General features: G+C 46.1%; 3 protein-coding genes across 3 annotated transcripts in view; 1 reads left to right on the forward strand and 2 right to left on the reverse strand.

Moving 5' to 3' along the window:
- Positions 1 to 379: 379 nt before the first annotated feature.
- The window catches only part of LOC135392318 (uncharacterized), a 108,307-nt gene continuing 88,060 nt past the window's right edge, over positions 380 to 20,626 (forward strand). Inside the window, exons 1-5 of the mRNA XM_064623033.1 lie at positions 380 to 563; positions 4,243 to 4,330; positions 11,761 to 11,922; positions 19,453 to 19,533; positions 19,861 to 20,213. The gene's annotated coding sequence lies outside the window, so the exon portion shown is untranslated. The remainder of the gene's footprint in view (positions 564 to 4,242; positions 4,331 to 11,760; positions 11,923 to 19,452; positions 19,534 to 19,860; positions 20,214 to 20,626) is intronic.
- LOC135392316 (tigger transposable element-derived protein 4-like) lies at positions 6,848 to 7,579 on the reverse strand. The gene has a single exon (XM_064623030.1). It carries the CDS (start codon positions 7,577 to 7,579, stop codon positions 6,848 to 6,850), a length of 732 nt encoding a protein of 243 aa, XP_064479100.1.
- Positions 7,593 to 8,327, reverse strand: LOC135392317 (tigger transposable element-derived protein 6-like). The gene has a single exon (XM_064623032.1). The coding sequence runs from the start codon at positions 8,325 to 8,327 to the stop codon at positions 7,593 to 7,595; it is 735 nt and encodes a 244-aa protein (XP_064479102.1).

Here is a 20,626-nt window from a genome sequence, read left to right on the forward strand (position 1 = left end):
AATATTAATAGATTTCCCAGTCATCCATTCCAGTAGTGGCAGTCGTCAACGCATATTGCTACTAATTGCGCGAGCGCTGCATATAGCATTTGCATTGAGGCATAGCCTCCTATATACTATATATATCAGTATATAGGAGGCTATGATTGAGGAGAACCCTAGGATGCGAGCGCCCCAAGCGGAGCGGTGCAGAGGAGGATGGAGAGGAGGTTGAACGGGCGCTTCCAGGCTTCCAGGCTTCCAGGCGAATGCAGGCAAATGAGCAGGCATTCTCAAATATAGGAGGCTATAGCTGGCTATGGCTAGGCCGACTAGGCGGAATCCTAGCCAAGCCAATGGCCAAGCATAGCCAAGCAACTACTTCCATAATGGCGTCTGTGCGGGAAACTTGTGGTTTCGTGTTTTTGTTACAGAAAAGGGGCGTTTATTGCCTTTAGTAGCCATTTGTACGCAGCCTAGTACTGCATGATGCTGCTGAGCACTGCCCTTGCTCCACATGGAAAGCTGGCAAAACTGTCTTCCTTCAGAACTTTGGCATGCTTCCGAAGGTGCGTCTTTCACTAGTAAGTAGACAGCGGACTTTGAGGCATTACAAACACGTGGTGTGTTTTATGCGCCTAAAGAGGCTGTAAAAAGCCCCCAAAAGGCATGAATTTTTGCGGAACAGCCACGCCCTCACAGAGCGTTGTGGGTTGTTTAAAAAGTTTGCTTTCAACAAGTATGATGTATGATACACTGTGTGTCAAAAGGACGGTAGCGACCTGGAATGGTGAGTCAGTGCATCAAAGTTTTTCATGTAACCTTGAAACTGAGTAGCTGGCAGTAACTGAGTAGTAACACAATATCATTTCACGAGCAACTGCAACTAAGGTGCGTTTCTGTCTCAGTAACTTTCCCTGTAGCTTTGTTACAGTTAGAGAGATGTAGCTCTATGTTAATGACACTTCGTGAGTAGCTCATACAACCGTGGTCACACTAAGCACAGCTGGAAGGGCAGACGTGGTGTTGCACTGGATACTAGGAAAAAATAATAGGTTTAGGGTTGCCTATACCCTTTTGAGTCAGGGCAGGTATCTCAGGATACCACAGGCTGGGTCAGGACTGTCAGGACTACGGTGCAGACTGGAGTCAGGGCTGCCTCTGTGATGTTTCGGGGCTCTCCGGGGTTTGGGATCCGTCAGGGCTTCTGGTCGTCCATCCGAAGGGGAGGCCTGCTGTGCTTGTTGCCTGGGGTCGATTCGATTGTGCAGGACGCTCCTTGTTAGCCTTTCCCAGTTTGCCAGTTGGCTCTTGCATCTTTCAGCGATGTCGCTGGTTTCTTCTGCATTCGATGGGGCTTTTAGTCCAAGTGCTGTTGGTTCGCCTTGGTTTAGGCATCGTTGCATTACGTGTTCGAGGTCCTCACGCTCTTCCCCACATAGGATACACGTGTCGTCTTGGTGGTCGAATAATTTTGATAGCCTGGAGCGGGTTAGAAGCGCGCCTGATCGTGCCTGAAACTGGTGGCCACTTTGATGATCTCCTCTATACTGGTTTGGTTATATGGGGCTGGCTCTTCCTTGTATTGCTGTATAGATCCATACTTTATTTTTCTGGGTTTGTCTTTTCCAATGTTCGTTTTTTGTTTTCCGCATTTCTTCACTTACTTGTCTATGACATGATATGATGGTATTGGATTTATGCCGATTGGTGCCCTGGCTATATTTTGAGTCGATACGGTTCATTTTTTAAATCCAATCTGTTTTTGTTCCTTTGTATCGCACGTGGTGAAAGATACATTTGGCATAGTTGGTCTCTGGTAGGTGGATGAGGCGTCCAAGATATCTGGTCTTTGAGCGCGCTTCTCGAAATTTGAAACTGGGACCATCCTGTTTCTCCTTCAATCGCGACATTCGCTGTTGCCATGTTTCCTCCCAGGATCCACCTTCCAGTTTCCCTTTGTTGTCGTTCCAGTGAGTTAATCTGTCGTTACGATAACACAACACTTGATTGGCGTATGTTGCGTTCGGGACGGCAACAGTTTTCCAAAGTAGAGTCCCTATGGTGTACGAATTATAAGAGTGTCGAGCGAGGTGCCAGACATAGCCTTTCCTTCTGTTGCTCGTTGTTAACATCCCTTTTTCATCTTCCTGGTAGGTCTGGTACCCCGTCTTGCGTTACTGTATACCCATCAGAACAGCTGGACTGATCAGTACACCCTTAAAGGAGCGCAGAGGGCGCTTCAGTCAGAGCCTTTCTTTTTGTTTTTTTTTTTCAGACCGAGTCATTAACCTGACTGCTAAAACGCACCATATGAAGTGATTCACTCGACAGATGCGTACATATTGCGGAATTTCAGTTTGAAAATTGTGACCGCGAGTAACGGTGGTAATGCCCACAACTAACTGCCGGAGTCGTTTTGACGTCATCGCGGTGCAACCCGTTGTCTGGTTGCTCGTTTGGAGAAGCATTGTGTGCTATGCAGAGAGAGAACTGGGAGTAGAAACAAAATAGAAAAAAGTGCAAAAAGTGCCAGCCCCAGTTGGAGCGCAGTCTCTCTTGTGACCCTGATGACATCACAATCATCCTCCTTGTTTCAGCCTGCAGAGTGAGTCGAGCAGGAACGTGCGCGTCGATGTTCTGGGGCATTTTATTTCAAGAAAAATACTGCGTACAGAGAATTTTTTTGTGTTCATTGTCACGACAAGTTACATTCTTTTGTAATTCGCCAGAAACAGAATATCTTTTGGTTGGCTTCCTGGGCTCCTTTAAGACTACATGTGATTTGACAGCTACACTGAAGCTTATGCTTATGTGTGATGTACGTGTTGAAGTATTGGCTTGCAGTGGAAAGAACACTGCGAACAATTCAGCTTGCATATGTAAGCTGTGCATGACTTACTTTTCACGATACGTATCAGTCCACGCTAAATGAATTCAGATTATAGCAGTTGTGTTCAACAAAATAGGAAGCCATTGTAGCAGAGACAGGGCAGGTTGATACGTATCTGTAAATGAAGTGACACAACCACTGAAACAACAAGTTGACTTGCGACATTGTCTGTGTTGTTTGAGTGTGTTGTGCGTCGCTTCATTTAGAGATAAGTAGGAAGATCACAGCTGTACTTCCAAATGGCTGCTTCAATATCCAAGTTGTTGTATGCAACAGCCCCAGCAATTACAAGCATTCAACACTACCCTTCAAAGGACTGAAATGTTCATGATGAAAATGTAGCTCTAGCAAGATTTGGTGAAACGAAGGCACTTTGCAGTGGATCGCTTGGACAGCGAACCGTTCTTAGCACACCAAATGCCACAACCACACATGTAAAGAAAGCACTGGAAGCGCCACAAACAGCTTTTGATTTTCGCTTCACTTTTGCTGCAGCTGTGCACACATCCAGTTCCATTATGTAACATTAGGTATGAAACACAAAGGAATTACACAGAATGAAACATGACAAATTTGAGAGAGCAAGCTCTCGTGCAAAGCTGCCCTTGCTCCATAAAACCCTGAATCGTCATTATTAACTTTCATGCTAAGGCTGCACTTCATCACGTTACAAAAAATAATGTAATAATGGAAATATAGGGTAACTCTTGACGCAGAAGGGAATGATGGAAGAGAAAACATAAGTGAACTTAAGGATGTTAACCACAAATGGCAGCAACAGAACGGATGCTGTTGCCGTTTGTGCTTGATGTCCAGTTCTGTTTTTCTTTCTATGTCATTTCCTTCTCCCTCTCATTAACTGTATATTTCTGTCGTTACCTCCTTTTGTAACCTGAAGAAGTGCGACCCCTGCACAAAAACTTGTTCTGCTAAATTTCTTATGTTTTGTTGTGTGTAACTTTTGTATTTCATACTTACTAGTAGTTGGACTTGCTTTATTCTTTTTTTGCTTCATAATCTCTTTGGTCATGTACTATTCACTTTGGCTGTATGACTTCACTTTTTATTTGCCTCGGTTCCAAAATAATTATTGCCTTAGCAGTTAAGCATCAACATTTTACTGCAATCTTTTTTTTTTTTTTTTCTGGCAACAGCAGTCAACATGATCAAAGAGCCAAATCTACATTATGTCATCCATAATGGAACCCTGAGATTCAGGGGACATAAATGAAACAGGCCTCAGATTTGTGTCAATATGTATCAGATCTGTGTCGTTTATGTGCCCCTCAACCTCAGAGTTCCACTGTGGGTGTTTCTCATGTCTCCTCACAGCTCTATCAATGACATCATGTTTCTCCTCCATTTTATAGAGTTGCTATAATCGTACAACTGTGTGGACCCATTGTGAGAAATCCCAAAGACCCTTTCTACGGTGATAGTTAGGAAATGATGCCACAGGTTAGTCTCTGATTCACATAACTGGTTTCGTATTGCCATTCTGCAGGTGTGTGCTCGAATTTTTTTATACCTGGTGGACATGTGGTCAGTGAGGGCACATATAAATCTACATTTTTGCGTATTTTGCATAATGAAATGTACGAAACACATTTACGAAAGCAATTACACAGAACAATACATTACTCACTGTGGTTGTGATCACTGATTGTGAGATACGTGAGGAGCAATGTGAAGTGGCTTTGAGAATGTTCTAGAGGGTTGAATCATACGCATAATGCAGTGTCCCTTGCTTGTCTTTCCAAAATATGCACAGGAATGACGCATGATGATATGAACTAATAAACCTCCATTGTGTGTAATGAGCTGCATGGCCCGGCCGAGCCTGACTCTCGGAAACATGTTTGTCGGCCCGGGCCTGGCCCAGCCGGCGTTGGTGGCGTATTTTGACGATGCACTGCCGGCGTATTTTGTCGACCTTCGCACAGCCCGGCCCAGAGCACACAGCCAATCACAAACCCGGCCCAGCCCACAGGTAGGGCCAGGTCAGGGGCCTGGGCCCGTGCGGGGCTCTAGAATGCAGGTTTCGAAGCAGACAACAATGCTGGGAGACGTCATGGTATCCTCCTCAGGACTAACAGCCATAGACTTTCTGCTCCTCGCATTTTGGTTTCGGCTTGCTATTACCGTCATTTACAACCTAATTGCTCATGCAAAATAAATGCGAAGGTTGTATTCAGTATCAAGGGGGTGGTTCATGTGCGGTACGATGCTCACTTATTTTTTTTTTCGAATCTTTGCAAAGTCTTCCTTTAACCTCATACCTCAGCAACAGGCCTGATTGTGTTGCTGTTTGTGGTTAATGTCCTTATGTCGAATTCCATTTTTCTTTCTATGTTATTTCGTTCTCCCTCTCAGTTACGGTATATTTCTGTCGGTATATTCTTTTTGTAGGCTGATGGAGTGTGGCCTATGCACTAAAGCTTGTTCTATTAAATTTGTGATGTTTCATTCTGTGTTGTTTCTTTACATTTCGTACTTATTAGGAGCACGACTGGAGTTCATTCTCAATATGTTTTTGCTTCATAGTCACTTTGGCAATGTACTATTCACTTCGGCTCCAAAACGATTCAACATTTAATTGCGTAATCTACAGCGAAATCACTAACAATTCTGGCAGAAATAACCTACCATCTGATCTAGCACAAATATTTCCCTGGTACACTCAATGGGGCATGGAGCTTAACCACCATAAATGCAAATATTATGCACATGTCTAGGCGGCAGCAAGGTGTCAGCCACTGCTAAGCATTAGCCATATCCAGCTCCAGTCCGTAACCACATACAAATATTTAGGAGTGTTACTAACAACTGACCTTTCTTGGAAATCCCACATTAAACATGTCACAACGCCAACCGCGCCCTATATTTAGAAGAAATTTTTCGACGCCCCCTGTAGATGTGAAGTTAACACCATATAAGACTCTAATTCCTCCCAAACCTGAATATGCATCATCTGTCTGGGACCCAACTCACTCCACGTTAATACTTCAACTTGAGAGCATTCAAAGCCGCACGGCTCTTTTCATCTTATCTAACTTCAACAGAACGGCGAGTGTTACATCTATGAAGGCTTCATTATCACTAGATTGTCTATCACTACATTGGAAACGCAGGTGCCTCGCTCTTTTTCATGCCATTTATTTTCACAATCCAATACTAAAAGAACATTTGCTCACTGCACCCGCATTTATCTCATCGTGTATTGATCATTAACATAAGGTGGGAATGCAAGATCGATTTAATATCTAACTCTTTTGTACCCTGAACAAGTTTGGACTGGACGCACCTTCCATCATCAGCGATATGTATTAATCCAACCAATTTTCAACTGTGTATTGCTAATTTCATATAACCACTCCCCTCTGTAGTGCTTGGGCTTGAGGGTATAAATAAATTGCTGTGGCTTCAAAATGGTTATTTGCGCACACTTAGCAGTTAATACTAGTGCAATCTCTACTTTTTTTTTTTTTACAACGGTTGTCAACATGGTCAAATAGCCAAATCTACATGATATCAAGTTCCTTCTCCATTTGACAGGGTTGCTATCATCCTATCACTGTGTGGGCCTAGTATTGTGACAAATCCCACAGACCCCTGCTACAGCAACAGTTAACGAAAGATGCTACAGGTTATTTTCTGATTCATGTAACAGGCATTGTATTGTTGATCTGCAGATGGGTGATTACATTCACGGTAGACTATTTAATTGGTTTGAGTTATACAGTAAAACCTCCCTATGTCGGACACTCGTGGTGCAACCAGATCCTGTCCTACTTACAGGGGTGTCCGAGTTAGAGAATCGAACATTAGGAGTGTGAGAAAAACAATACACAAAGCATGTCATGGTGGTACATTTCAGTTTATTCTTGAGAGTCTCTGAATGTGAAGGAGTATTTATCGAAAATATTCTGTTATCTTACTCTGAACTGCATTCTTTACTGCGTTATCCACTAAGTCTCAGTCAAGTCTCAGTTTCAAGTCCAGAATTTCACTTGCCAGATGTGGAAAAGGCTGGTGTGCGTATTCCTCTAGTATCCGGAAAGCAGTAAAAGCATCCTCAGGCGTGTGATGTGGCACTACCTCATTGTCCTCTCCGGAGCCATCTTCGCTCTGACCTCCATCATCACTGTCCTGTTCCCGGGTGGTGTAGGGTTCGGTTGTCTCCTGGCCACGGTCATGCACTTCGACGTCATGGTCAAGGTTTGCATATTCTTCCGTGCTCACTAAACCAAATCGCTCCTGAAAGTAGTTGTACGTCTCGGTGTCGTCGTCGTCCTCGATGTCACCATAACACATGCTCGCTTCCTCTGCGAAGCCACACCTAGCAAAACACTTTCGAACTGTCTCCAAGCGAACTTCCTTCAAGGCACTTGCAAGCCAGCCGATTGCATCCAAAACGGTAACTTTCTTGAGATATTCGGAGACAGTGGTGCAGGTGGCAGCGTTGGAAACCAGGCTCGACAGTAGCAGTTTTCTGTAGGGGAGCTTGACTGACTGTGTGATGCCCTGATCTAAGGGTTGGACAGCGCTTGTTAAGTTTGGAGGGAGGAACTTAACTTCCACGTTGGGCAGGTTCTTCGTCATGATGTGGCTTGGAGCATTGTCCACTATGATGAGAATCCGGCGGCCTTCCCATCTCATTTGCTTGTTGACAACTGCCAACCACTCATTGAATATGACAGAAGTCATCCAGGCCTTCCTATTAAAAAAACCAATGGACAGGCAAATTGGAGGGATGGATCTTGCGTTGCCTGAATGCCCTCGGATACGCTGCGTGTCCTATCACCAAAGGCTTCAGCTTCTCTCCTGTAGAACTGCAGCATAGCAAAACGCTCAAACGTTCCTTCGCAAGTTTCCCACCTTTGCACTTGTCGACCTTTGTAACAAGGGACCTCTTCGGAATTTGTCTGTAGAAGAGTGCAGTTTCGTCTGCGTTGAAGATGTCTTTCGCTTCATAACCACGAGTGACATCCGGAACCCTTTTAAGCCATTCTTCGGCTGCCCTGGTGTCAATCTCAGCTGCTTCTCTACTGAGTGACTTGCATTCAGTGGCATGTCTTTCTCGGAACCTTGCAAGCCACCCATTGCTTGCTTTAAATTCGTGCACACCTTCACTCCTTGCCGCCGCTAACGCTGCTTCTTGCAACATTGGGCCGGAAACGGGAATGTTTTTTGATCGGCAATCAAAAAAGAAGTGGAGCACCTTATTGTTCACGCTCTCGTTGCCCGTCTTCCTGATGATCCTTTTCCTCTTGCTGCTGGAGTTCTGCTCCCAAGCGCATAAGATCTCATCTCGGCTCGTACCGATTTTGGACACTGTTGACTTGGAAATTTTAAATTCCTCCGCCACTTGCCTGCACGTTGCTCCTCCGTACAGCCTGTCGAGAACTTCTTTCTTCCTCTCGAGCGTCAATTCCACGAGCTTTCGCTTTGGCATTGCTGGGCAGTCCGCTGAGCTCACCCTACAAGGTCTACGGCCAGAATGGAAGCACACACACGTCAGGCAACTTCTATGGCGTCTGTAAGCACGCGAAGATGCAAGTGGTTCCATGGTGACTCAAATTGTCAAACGGGTTCTGACACCCCTTCTCCTTTGTAATCCGGGCAAAATCGGTCAACGGATTAGCCGCCTACGGGCCTTCCGAGTGGAAATTGAGGAGGAGGCACTGGGCCCTTTGTCCGACTTAGCAAGAAAACGCTGTCCTACTTCCGAGATAGGGAGGTGTCCGACATAGAGAATCTTCTCCCCATACATTTTCAATGGAAGCACGCCGGTGCAACAATTTTTCGTTGGACTTAGGGGGTTGTCCGAGATACAGAGGTGTCCGACATGAGAGGTTTTACTGTATGACTTTGTTCGGGTGGTGGACATGTGGTTAGTGGAGGTGTATCTAAGTATGCATTTTTTGTGTTTTTTGCATGATTAAATGTACAAGTTATGAGAACGTCGTGAAGTCCATCAACCAGGTATTCAGAATAAAATATAAAAGGTTAGGAACATTTATTTTTAGTGGCAAGCTTAAAAGAAGTGAGTGGGAAGACAACCAAGTGTCGTTTCGAAGCAGAAATTGCCCAGAATGCCTCTTCACATTGTACGATGAAATGTGCTACGGTGCCCAAAATATACGGAAGATTCATTGCACCTCGTACGTGTTCACGAAGCTCAGTGAGGAGACAAGCAAGCTGGCTCCTCACGCTCAAGGAGATGTTTCCGTTCAATCAGTGAAGTTGTTGCGGCTTTCTGGGGATTCTGTACATGATCCGATGTTGCATGATTAGCATAACCTCGTCGACTTCAAGGCACTTTCCACAACTAACCCGCCAATATGTGACAGGATATCACACTTGGCACCAGTTACATCTTCGATAAATACCTCCTCCAGGTCGCTGTTTTCATCCCTTTTGTCTGAGATTTTTTCCACCTGATCGCTCAGCAGATCTCGCGAGGTAGTCACTGTCGTCGATGTTGTAGTTGCTAGTCCGCGGTGTGTGTAGGAACTGGCAGACAGAAATTAGCTACAAGGCATGCTTGATGTATGTGGTTTTTTCGTAGTGTTTTTCAGCCTGGCTACTGAAAGGAGGTTCTTGGGGCAGTCTTTGCTCAAACGTCCGGTTAAAAAGAATTCGTAGCCGCCCACCTTCAGGCCTCTTTGTGCAACTTCAGTACAACGTCTGTCGACATAATAACACTGGCCTGAGCTGGCTTCCAATGGAGTGCACACCCATCTGCATATTGCGAATGGTGTTACTGGTCAGCTCGAGGACTTCGAGAGCCATTGCATACTTGTCCAGATTGGCGTGGCTCAGAGCCACACCTCGGTGCCTTGACACCATAAACTTGAACCAATTTGCAGTCAGCTCCATGAACCACAGCGTTGTCACAGCTGCCACAGGAAGAACATCTTTTTCAATCAAGTATCGGATGGCTGCGGTGCCTCCCGAAAGAGCCTCACGGCTACTCCAACCTTCATTTTCGTGAAGTGGATTTCACTGATGTGAGCATCAGAAGGTGCAGGGGCAATCTTCAACTCATTGCTTCAGTCGTAGCCTAGGATAGCTTGGATGTGTTCCACAGTCGCACAACCTGCCCAATGTTACTGGGCAGGTTGTTGTCCTCATGGCGCCTCATGTACTTTCGCCTAGTGAGGACCCACATGGCCTCACGAGTCCTCATCCTCACGTGCCCTCACCTCATGAGAGGCCTCATGGCCTCACGTACCTTCTTCTCATGAGGACCTTCATGGCCTCACGACCCTTCATCCTCACGAGCCTTCACCTCGTGAATACCCTCATGGCCTTACGTGTCTTGAAGTCACTAGGAGGCACATGAGCCTCAAAAGAACTTTCCGTCATGTTCACATGACACGTCGGCGTTGAACTACTGTGCCAGTAGTTGGTACTAATGATACTGCCTGGCATTAAACTGTTTATAGGGTTTCGTATTGTGCTTGGATAAATTTGGTAACAGTTGTTACTGTCACAGTGAGGTTTAACGTTAGTGTTTGGCATCAGCAAAGAGGAGCCCGAACCCATCACCTCATCCGTGAGGCCCCTCACGAAAGACCTCATGGCCTCATCTGTGAGATCCCTCACGAAAGGCCTCACGGCCTCATCCGTTAGGTTCCTCACAAAGGGCCTCACGGCCTCATCCGTGAGGCTCCTCACTGAATAGGGTGTACCCTCATGTATTGATGGCCTCACGACGACTGGCCTCATGAGGGCCTTCACGGTGGGCCTCATGTGGGACAGTGCCTCATGACTGTCCTCGTGAGGAACGTTCAGCGTGGTCTGGCCGCACTCGCCCTCACCTTATTGTCGAGAGGTGAGGGTGAGGCGCCTTCATGAGGGTCCTCATGAGTGAGGACGCCCAGCTATGCATGAGACGGGTCTGCCATGAAGAGTAACTCCTGGTTTTCAAAGAAAGGGTGAGGGATGGAATCAACAGTGTTTGAGTCTCAGTGGCTGCAAAATCTCAGGTAACTCCACATGGATCTGTTGGCGCTGCCCATGTCTCTTGTCACCACAAGCACCTCCAAATCAACCTCTGAGCACAATCGAATAATTTCCAAACTCTGACCTTTCAGCACCTGTCCATCAATTGATGCTCCGGTGAAATGGTATGCTATAACTTGTTTCCATCTGCTATTCAGTCCTCCAAGCGTGAATACTAACGCATTATTGGCAAGTTTCTCAGGCAGGTGTGGCATAGTTACTGCTCGAGGCAAGACATCCTGCGAATGGTCATGATGGAGGCCCTTGGTTATCTTCATCTCGTCACGAAAAAGAACACAGTCTCTTTCAATACCGCTCATGCTCTTCACCTTACTTTCGAGAATCGTGACAACTTCGAGCAAAATGCCAGGCAAGAATATGATGCATAATGTAAAAACCCGAGACGAGGGAACGCGAAGGGACAGACACAACACGAACTCTCAAACACAGCTGAAAATTTTACTTCACATACAAGAAATATATACACAGAGGGAAGAGAAACAACCAGTTGGGGACAAAATAGGAGGTCACTTCGGGAGAACGAGCAGTCTTCTCAAGGCCGGACCGAGGATTACGGATGGGTTGCTGACACAGTTCCCACAATGCAAAGGGTCTGTCTCTAAAGCCTTCTGTGAGGGTCCCGTGTGAGGGTCAAAAGCCTTCTGTGAGAGAGACCCCGTCGACACAGAGACACGAATCTTGCAATTGCATTTTGTTTCTGAATCCAAGGTCTCGCGAAATATTCTTATAGTGGTAATAAAAACGTGGAAATTTACAGGTGAAGTCACTCATTAACACCTTCATTACAGTATGGCAATAACTTGAATTTTGATCAATGCTGTCACTAATTGCTTCACAATTTTCACAAATTTCTCTAGTTCACTCCGTAACCACAAATTTCTCAAGTTCACTCACTGATGCGCTCATGCTGTCCGTGGTACTCTTCCGTCTGGACGCCGCTGATCCCCGCCTTCATGAACCCAGCACGCACAACGCTGACCCGTGCTTTGAGGCTTTCGTAAGTCTGGATCAGCCAGCCGGTATGTATCTGTTTCATTACGCTACTGCGGAGGTCAGCTTTCGTAAATCTGTGACATTCACTGCTTTTCATTGCAATGAACATTGTTCGGCATACCACTGCGTGAACAAATCCCGCAGTAACGTCTTGAAAATGTTGTTACTGACAAGATCGTTTGGCTGGAGCTCGCTTGTACAGCTAGCGGGAGCGAAAAGGTACTTGATGTTGTCTGTGAGCTTGTAGTGGAAACTTTTGTTTCTGTGAGCTGGGAAGACATAAAAAATACAGGGTGCTGATTGGCTAGGGCTACCAGTCTGGTTACGATCCGTTTCCTCATAGGGCACAATGGCGTGATCAACAAAACGAGACATTGTGGCTTCGTTGCTCCAGTGAGTCTCAGAATGCCACACATCCCAACAGTCAGGGAAGGTGACCTTTGCGTGGCACTTCTCCGTTTTATCGGCATAGATCACTCGAGGCAGCAGCATGCCACCGGACAGCATTGATGAAAGGATGACAGTGATTTCTGTGAAGTGAAACACCGTGCTGTTCCATTGTCCACTTACTGGTGCCAGCTTCATACCTGTCTGGTCAAAATTTATCACGAGGTTGTTCGGGATGTCGAACTCCTTGATGAGAGAAGTAATGGTCTCATGAAACTTGTCCCTCACCAAATGAAAATCATCTGGAAGCTTTTGCGCAGCTTTTCTTGCCTTTCATCGAACAAATCTCAATCGCTTCAAAAATGATTTTGCCCACGGCTTGTCCAGAACGAGGGCTCCACCGAACCCTGGCAAAAGCGTCTGTTTCTGGTCTCTGATGGTTCCTAATGCTGCTATGCATATTTGGGCATTCACAATTTTGCCACACCTTCGTAGCTCACATATGTAAGCTTGGATATCACAGTCTAGTTCTCCAAGCAAAGGCCTGACTCCACTAGGATTTTGTAGAAACTCAGACAGATCCATATCCACATCATGACGGGTATGTGTTGTTGTTGTTGTACCTTATTGAGCGCACAGTGCTTTCGCTGATTGCCTTGCCAAGTTCCGACGAAAATTTGCTCCCTGCTGCCTTGTTACCGTTTTCAATAGCGTACTTCACGATCTTGCACCTTACTTCAGGAGTGTAGTTGCCGTAGGGTCCACGGTTCCGCCATCCAAGCTGCTGACTGACAGCTTCGCAGGACACACTGGCATTCGCGGATGAGAATGAAAGCTGTGCATCTCTAGTTCCGAGCACCCTGGTGTCAGGCAGTCCGCACACGTGATAGTTGGTTGAAGATGGTTGTGATGACGTCTGCTTAAAATATTGTACAGTAAAACTTCGTTAATTTGGATTTCAAGGGAGCGCAAAAAAAATCCGAATTATCAGTGTGTCCGAAATAACGAATTTACGTCAAAAAACGATTATATTTATTTTTCTTTACATGCGCTGCACTCACACAGGTTTATTTTCGAAAAAACTGGTTAATAGTTGCCTGTTTACTAGATGTTTGCACGCGAATAATGAGTTTCCGGACGCCCGCAAGCGGTTCCTTAGCACAGGCGCCATCGAGGCCGCTGTAGAAGTCCTTCAGGGTGGCTAGGGCCCGAGTGGCGTCCTTCACGGACGGGCGCGGCGGCCGTGGCATCTCCTCACAGTTGATTCCGCTGTCGGATTCATCGCGTTTTGTGCCGAACGCATGATTGATACGGTCTTCGTCTGTCAACTGGCGTTGCTGTCGGCGGCGACGGCAACGCCGTCGTCAAGGGAAACGTAGTCCGCGAGTAGCACCGTGCGGGAAAGAACGCGGTCGAAAACGCCATCGTCTTGTATGCTGGCCTCGAAAGTTTCTCCTGGGGCATCCAGTTGGTCCTCAGATTGCACAAATCCGCTATATTTGAAGCAGTTAAACGCCACTTTTTCCACTTTTTGCGTGAGCAATCATGGCCATGTGCAGTCCGAACGCTCCCATTGAGTTACGAACGCCACGAGGAACAGCGAGGAAGGGCAGCGCACGTGCAATAAGAGAGGGAGAGAGAAGGAGAGCGGGTGATGGTCTCTCTCGATGGGAGCTTGCGCCGCTCATTTTCGCGTTTGCGACAGCCGATTGTCTGGCTGGGATCTCAATGGGAGTCTAATGTACCGCTCTTTTTCGAGTTTGTGACAGCCGATTGTCCGCCACGAAGTCCGAATTATGCGGAGCCCGCTCAATTTTTTGACGAATTAATGAGAGCGTCCTGCCATAGAAATACATGGTTGTTTTGACGGGACCAACTGGAGGAGCCGAATTATCCGAAATTCCGAATTAACGGGGGCCGAATTAACGAGATTTTACTGTACGTAACGACATCGCAGCTTGTAGGCGTGGAAGCACAACAGAAACTGTGAGAGTGTGAGAATGACAGCAAGAAGGGCGAAGGGCAGTGACCTGAATACCACCACGTCACAGACCACCCAAAGTAAAAACCCAGAACCTAAGTCCTTTGAGCCGGGTAGACGAGCGGTGACCTGACACGTAACACAAAAATGCCAAACAAAGGCTGTCATCCAGATGCCCTGTTTTGTATTAGTGTATGTTAGGGATTGCTTTGTGCTCCGGAATTTTCTAGAAGCACCGAATTCTTCAACCACACCAGAGAACATTCGTGAAATTAAGGTCCCGCAAAATATTCCCTGCAAGGTGCATCTTCGGAAATTCGTGAATTATTCAGACCGCAAAATTTACAACTTATACAGTATCGGAATACTTACATTCAAGTCTGCGTCTGAATGTCCGTAAGGATGGGAGTGGCAGCTTTTGATCCAGAAGGTTGCTATATCCTGTGTTTCCACAGGAGAAGTGGAGTTGCAGGGCCTTCTTTATCGTTTCTTCTGACCTCTTGCTCCCATGATTGCTAGACCGTGAAAGTGATTCCAGTTGGTTGTCGTTGAATACTGCACTAAGGTTCTCTGGGAACTTTTGCTTCTCTTCCTGCAGCTTGCTGACTTTCTTCTTTTCTCTGCAACACTGGTGTTCCATCTCTGCAGTTCTTTACACCAACCCCTGCTGATCACCAGCGGCTGCCCGCGTAGAGTGGAGATGCAACCTATTGGAGTCATGGGCCTCATATGTCTGTCTTGACATGCAGAGTAGCAGATATGCATCTGGTAATGCAGTTATGCAACCACAATAAACATATACCTCAGGATGAGATGTGGCTGAACAACTGTCAAGGGTTTCAACCAGCTGTGGGTTGTCCTGTGCCTCCAGCAAATAAGATGTGTCACATGAAAAATATGCAGAATTCAGATGCAGCGTAAAGGAAACTGTTTGCACAAATGAAATCATATTTCACAAAACCGAAGTAAACATTTACCTCAGGATAAAGTGCAGAAGAACTGTTCAGTGAGCTGTGCAGTGTTTCAACCTGGTTGGGCTATCTGGTGCCTGCACATGAAACTGTTTGGACAAATGAAATCTTATGTCATACAACTAGAGTAGACATTTACCTCAGGATAAAGTGCAGCAGAGCTGTTGAGTGAGCTGTCCAGTGTTTCAACCTGGGGTGGCCTGTCTGGTGCCTGTGTCAAAACCTCAGTGTGTGGGCATCAAGGTTCCCACTTGCGGAGCGTCGGCCCGTCCGTTCAGCAAGCAGAGAAAATGCAGCACTGCCAAATGAACAAGGAACAAACATCAAAGCCATTCTACAGAAGCACGAGCCCCTCCTCCAAAGCAGTGACCGACTTAGCAATATATTCACCCACCCCATACAGGTGACATACCGACGCGCAAAAAACCTAGCAGACTCCTTGGTCAATGCCAAAATCAGCGAAACGAGCGCCCCGTACACGGGAACACGACCCTGCAACCTCCCGCGCTGCAAAACATGCAAGCACGTTCAACACGCTAACTCCATCAAAAGCACTGCGAGCAATCACACCCACCCCGTTAACCACGCAATCACATGCACAAGCTCTAATGTCATATACTGCATTGAATGCGGCGACTGCTCTATGCAATACATTGGTGAAACCGGCCAACAAATGAACAACTGCCTTACCGGACACAGAACCGACACGTCCAACAAACCCCCAAAGCAGTCGCCTAACACTTTAACGTTCCTGGTCACAATTTTGACAACATTAAACTATATATTCTAGAAATCGGGTTTAGATCCACACGTGACAGACGTGATAGGGAGTCTTATCTCATATACAAGTTCAACGCTCTTCACCCGTCCGGTATCAACAAATCACAAGGCACCCTAGAAACACTTCACAAATAAAATATGCTTTTCCCTTTTACCTCCATTATCATCTGTTATGTTCTGCATGGCCACTGCTTTCTGCTTTCTTTATTGCATGCCACAACATTGTATTACAAATATTATAAAAAAAAAATCTTTGCTCGTTCTGGAATTTTCCCCACATAACCACTAACCTCCTTGTCTTTTGCTATGCTTGCCAATCCTTGCCTGTTGTCCCGTTTCGTCCACGTGTTCACTACGTTCACATAATCCCCTCCACACTCTAACAAAGCAGCCATTCACTCCGGCTGTAGAAGCCCGTACGGACCCTTTCTTCCCTCCGGGCTGTTGACCCACAGTTCGTATGAACCTTTAAAAAACGTCACACCTATCCCTTTAAATACCATGCCAATGATGAGGACGGTGCCCAGAAGAAGAACAGTCTCTGTTCGAAATATCGGCGGCTTCTGTCCTGAGGCAACTCCCTTCCTACATCTCTACCAGTTCGCTGGATTTCTACCCATCTAAGGAACAAAAAAGGTTTATTACCAACAGAAGAAGAGGAAGACATGGCCTCCAGCCGGTACATCAGTCGAAAACACAACTCTCCCTTTTTCGGGAAACCCGCTCCCTTTTAAAGCATTAACAGAAGCGCCCTTACGGCATTGTTCAAACACGTGCCTACAAGCCCATTCTCTCACGGCCTCGAAAATGCACTGTTGGTGCTACTCATGTAAACAAAACCCACAAGTGATAGGAATATTCAGTACTCAGTGAAACGACTCCTGTGGAACATACTTACCTCGAGGTCAATGCTGCATGTACTGAGATTCTATACAGCATCAGGAGCTTTGGTGTCCTGCATAGTGCACAAGATACTTCATGGAAGGAGCCCAATGGTAACTACGTTACTCACAATGCAATGCAAACCTAACATGCTGTCAGGTGGTGTGGCGGTGTCTCATGACAACTCCGACAAATCTATTTACTTATTTATTTATTTTTCCCCAGGGGCCCTTACGGGCATTACATGGGGGTGCGAAAACAAAGTTGTAATTGCAGTACAGTCACATATAGTGAACATACAGTTACAGTGGAACAGTGAACATACAGTGAAGAAAACAGTAAGTACAGTATATAAAATACAATAATGAATATTTTGTAATATGAAGATAAAAAAAGACAGAAAAGAGAAGAGGACACAATACAATAGAGTTAGTACACCATTGACCAACACGAACGCTGAGGCAAATGGTCATGCATTTGCTTGTGCAAAACCTGTAGAGAAACAGCCTTGACAACAAAGTGTTCAGTGGTGCGAGAACTGATTACATGTTGAGAGAAGTTTGCATTGCCTCGTATGCATTAGCTCGGAGGAACTGTCACAGGCCTGGTCATCCGTGTCTTGTGTGCTGAAAGGTATTGTCTGGCTTTGAGAAGCAAAACCATACATAAAAGCCAAGGCCATCATGGACATCCAAATTGCTGACATGATCTGGCACAAGCCCAGGACTTTGCAGAGGAACATTCCTTTTCTGGCACAGCAATGTGTGACACTGCCTGTAGAAAGCATGGGCGCGCAAGTATCTGTACAAGAGAAGAGTTATCACTAAACATGATGGTAGCGCGCCAAAATGTGGAACAGAACAACAAGAAGGGGACCGCACACACTCACAACTAACGTTTATTTATGAAGACCACAACCAGGAAAACCACAACACAAAAGAACAGAAACAACCACGCCCCCTACAACACCCTCTCCAGGAAAGCAAGCTCTTTTTCAGATAGTGTAATCTAGCAGATGATAGATTAGCACGTGTAATCTTCGGCCTTTTCAATTGCATGCACCTCTAGAATCTCCCTTACGAGGGCCTTGCCAGCCACCCCCAAAAGAACAGTCTTATCAAAATTTGGTTCTCATGTGCAGCGGCTGCAATGAAAAGCTGTCACTAGTATGAATAGTTCCGAACGGGAAGTGCTCTGTACATGATGGGCGTGAAGTTGTCTGCTGGGTGGTGAGCACTCTCTTCTGCAAGGCCTGTGTGCACAAGGCGGTGTCGTACGCAACGATCGATACATTTTTCGGTATCAGAGTGTGGATTGTGATACAGTGGACTCGTTAATTCGAACTCGAAGGGGCCGCGGTATTTGTTCGAATAAACCGGAGTTCGAACTAACGGGAGACGCTCTCCTGGAAGGGGGCTTGGGCGCAGGGAGCGCATGCAGATGTGTCGCGATGCACTTCGAGTTCTATTTTATGTTCGCGGTACCGATGTCACTTCAAGACGCATTTATATTGGCGTAATTCAGATCGTTACTGCTGCCGAACTCCGCTGCTACCATCGTTACGTTCCCAATGCAGAACCGAAGTTACGGCGTAGAAAACTCTCAGGGCGTCACGGTCGCGCGTTACGGCTTCTTATATGTACTTATATGTTCACAAGAATTCACTTACAGAAATTATGAAGCGACTTAAGGTTGAAAGCAGTCAGTATTTCGCTCTTGCAACGGTTTCTTTTAGCGGGACTGTTAGCATCGCTTTTGATTCGAAAACAAGTTCAAGAGTGGCATCCGCATTTTTCTCGGAAGAAAAATGACGCACTGTCATACCCAGCGCCGATGCTACATCAGACGCACTTGGTAAAGGCACTGGATCGCGAGACAGGTTCGTGGCTTGAGTCACCTGAACCTCCGTCGCTAAGCCGGTGCACGCGGTGTCGATAATGTCCGCGTCAGTTAAGAGCCCAGTCTCCACGCCGTCATCTCTGCTGACATGGTGCAAGTTAGGGAAATAAACGATATCAGTGAACGGGTTGTAGAACGATATTGACAGTCGCGAAGTCGTAAAAATGAGTGACTGCACGTGCACACACCTCCTCCACCCTTGACGGCCTCAAGAGCAAGAGAGAGAAAGAGTAGAGGGACAAAGGGACAATGCAAGCGTTCGCGTAAACTCCTTGCTGTCGTGAAAAGGAGAGAGCATCCTTGAACAGCGCAAAATGCGGAAAGAGGACGGGAAGCGTACGGAAGGTCAATAGCCATGGGGCGCTGCGACCCGTTCCTCTCTGACGTGCGAGCGCTGTTGGTTCGAATTATGCGGTGTATACGCTCGTCTGTTTGAATTACCGGGAGTGTCTCCCCATTGAAATACATGTGCTTTGGACGGGACTCGGACGAGAGCTCGAATTATCCGGAGGTTCGAATTAAGCGATTTCAAATTAACGAGATTCTACTGTACATGTACTTTTTTAAATTGATATTGGAAAAGTATTTTCATTACAAATTTATGGTAATGCAATCTCCATATTGTTTTAGTAACACTTTTAATGCATTTCATATAGAAGGACTACAGCGTCATTCCTCAGGGCACGTTTGCTCCACCTTCACTCTGAGTGCAGGAAGGAACTCCTCGAGAATGCCTGGTAAACTAGAGAAATTATTGCTATTGGTGTGAACTTTCACTAAAATGAGTGTGTGTTGTTCATATCCACGCAACCACAACTTCACTTGCACATTTGAATCAGCTTATGAGGTATGGCTGGTTGAAGCTTCATATTCTCAATCTTTCTCTGTAAAGCTCTTTGTACAGGGTAGTGGTAGAAGTTCTGCATTGACAAATTCATACCCTACTTAACTGCAGCCAAGTCTTAACTTCAATGCTTTGAGGGCAGTTGCATCGTCCTAAATATGCAAGAGAAGACTTTATTAGAATGATGAATGTTTCAGCTATTTTTACACTCTTGTTGCAGAACATTTCCAGTGAACGGGAACGGGTAAATCCCGCCTACTAGCATGTGCATCACTGTTTTTCATGCTCCTGAGCTGGTCGGAGGCCAGGTACGTCTTCGTGCTCTCTGAAAAGAGCCAACATCAAGCACTGGGACCGCAAGCACTATCAAGTACACGAAGCAGTGGTCACTTTCAAGAGCCTTCAGCTTGTGCACCAGTTAAAGGACTTTCTTCTGCGCAACATTCAGCCAGCATTTCAAAACAGCAATCAGGAACTCATGCTGGCATGGTACCCAATCGCAGTACAGTCATTCCTGACATGGCGGTATGAAACATGCATCATCGGAACCAGCCAGCATTACTTCTATAGGAGGTGAGTTGTGTGAGTGTGCTGCGATATGCTTGTCTCGAACGCTTATCAGATGTTGCACAGCTTGGGACAGAAGTTTATGGGACACAGAGGTGTTGCATTCCTCTATTGAAATGACACCCTAGCAGCAAACAGGAGCAGTCACACATACTAAGAGAAGGACAGGACAGCAGGTTGCCCCTTTCTTATTCAATCTTTTCGTTATGGCTAGCAAGGGGCTGCCCTGATGAAGAAATATGCTATCATCTTTTGTCCCAAGCTGTAAACCTTTTGAATCATTTATTTCCACTTTTACAAGATTTCTTTCCACTGTCAAAAACATGGAGGAAGGAAACACAGGAGCGGCCATTTAGAACAGATTTCCGTGGGACCCCTCTGGCGGTCGCTCATGTCAAAACCGCCATTACTTCCTGTCC

This window comes from Ornithodoros turicata, chromosome 4 (assembly GCF_037126465.1).
Source record: "Ornithodoros turicata isolate Travis chromosome 4, ASM3712646v1, whole genome shotgun sequence".
Classification (NCBI taxonomy): domain Eukaryota; kingdom Metazoa; phylum Arthropoda; class Arachnida; order Ixodida; family Argasidae; genus Ornithodoros; species Ornithodoros turicata.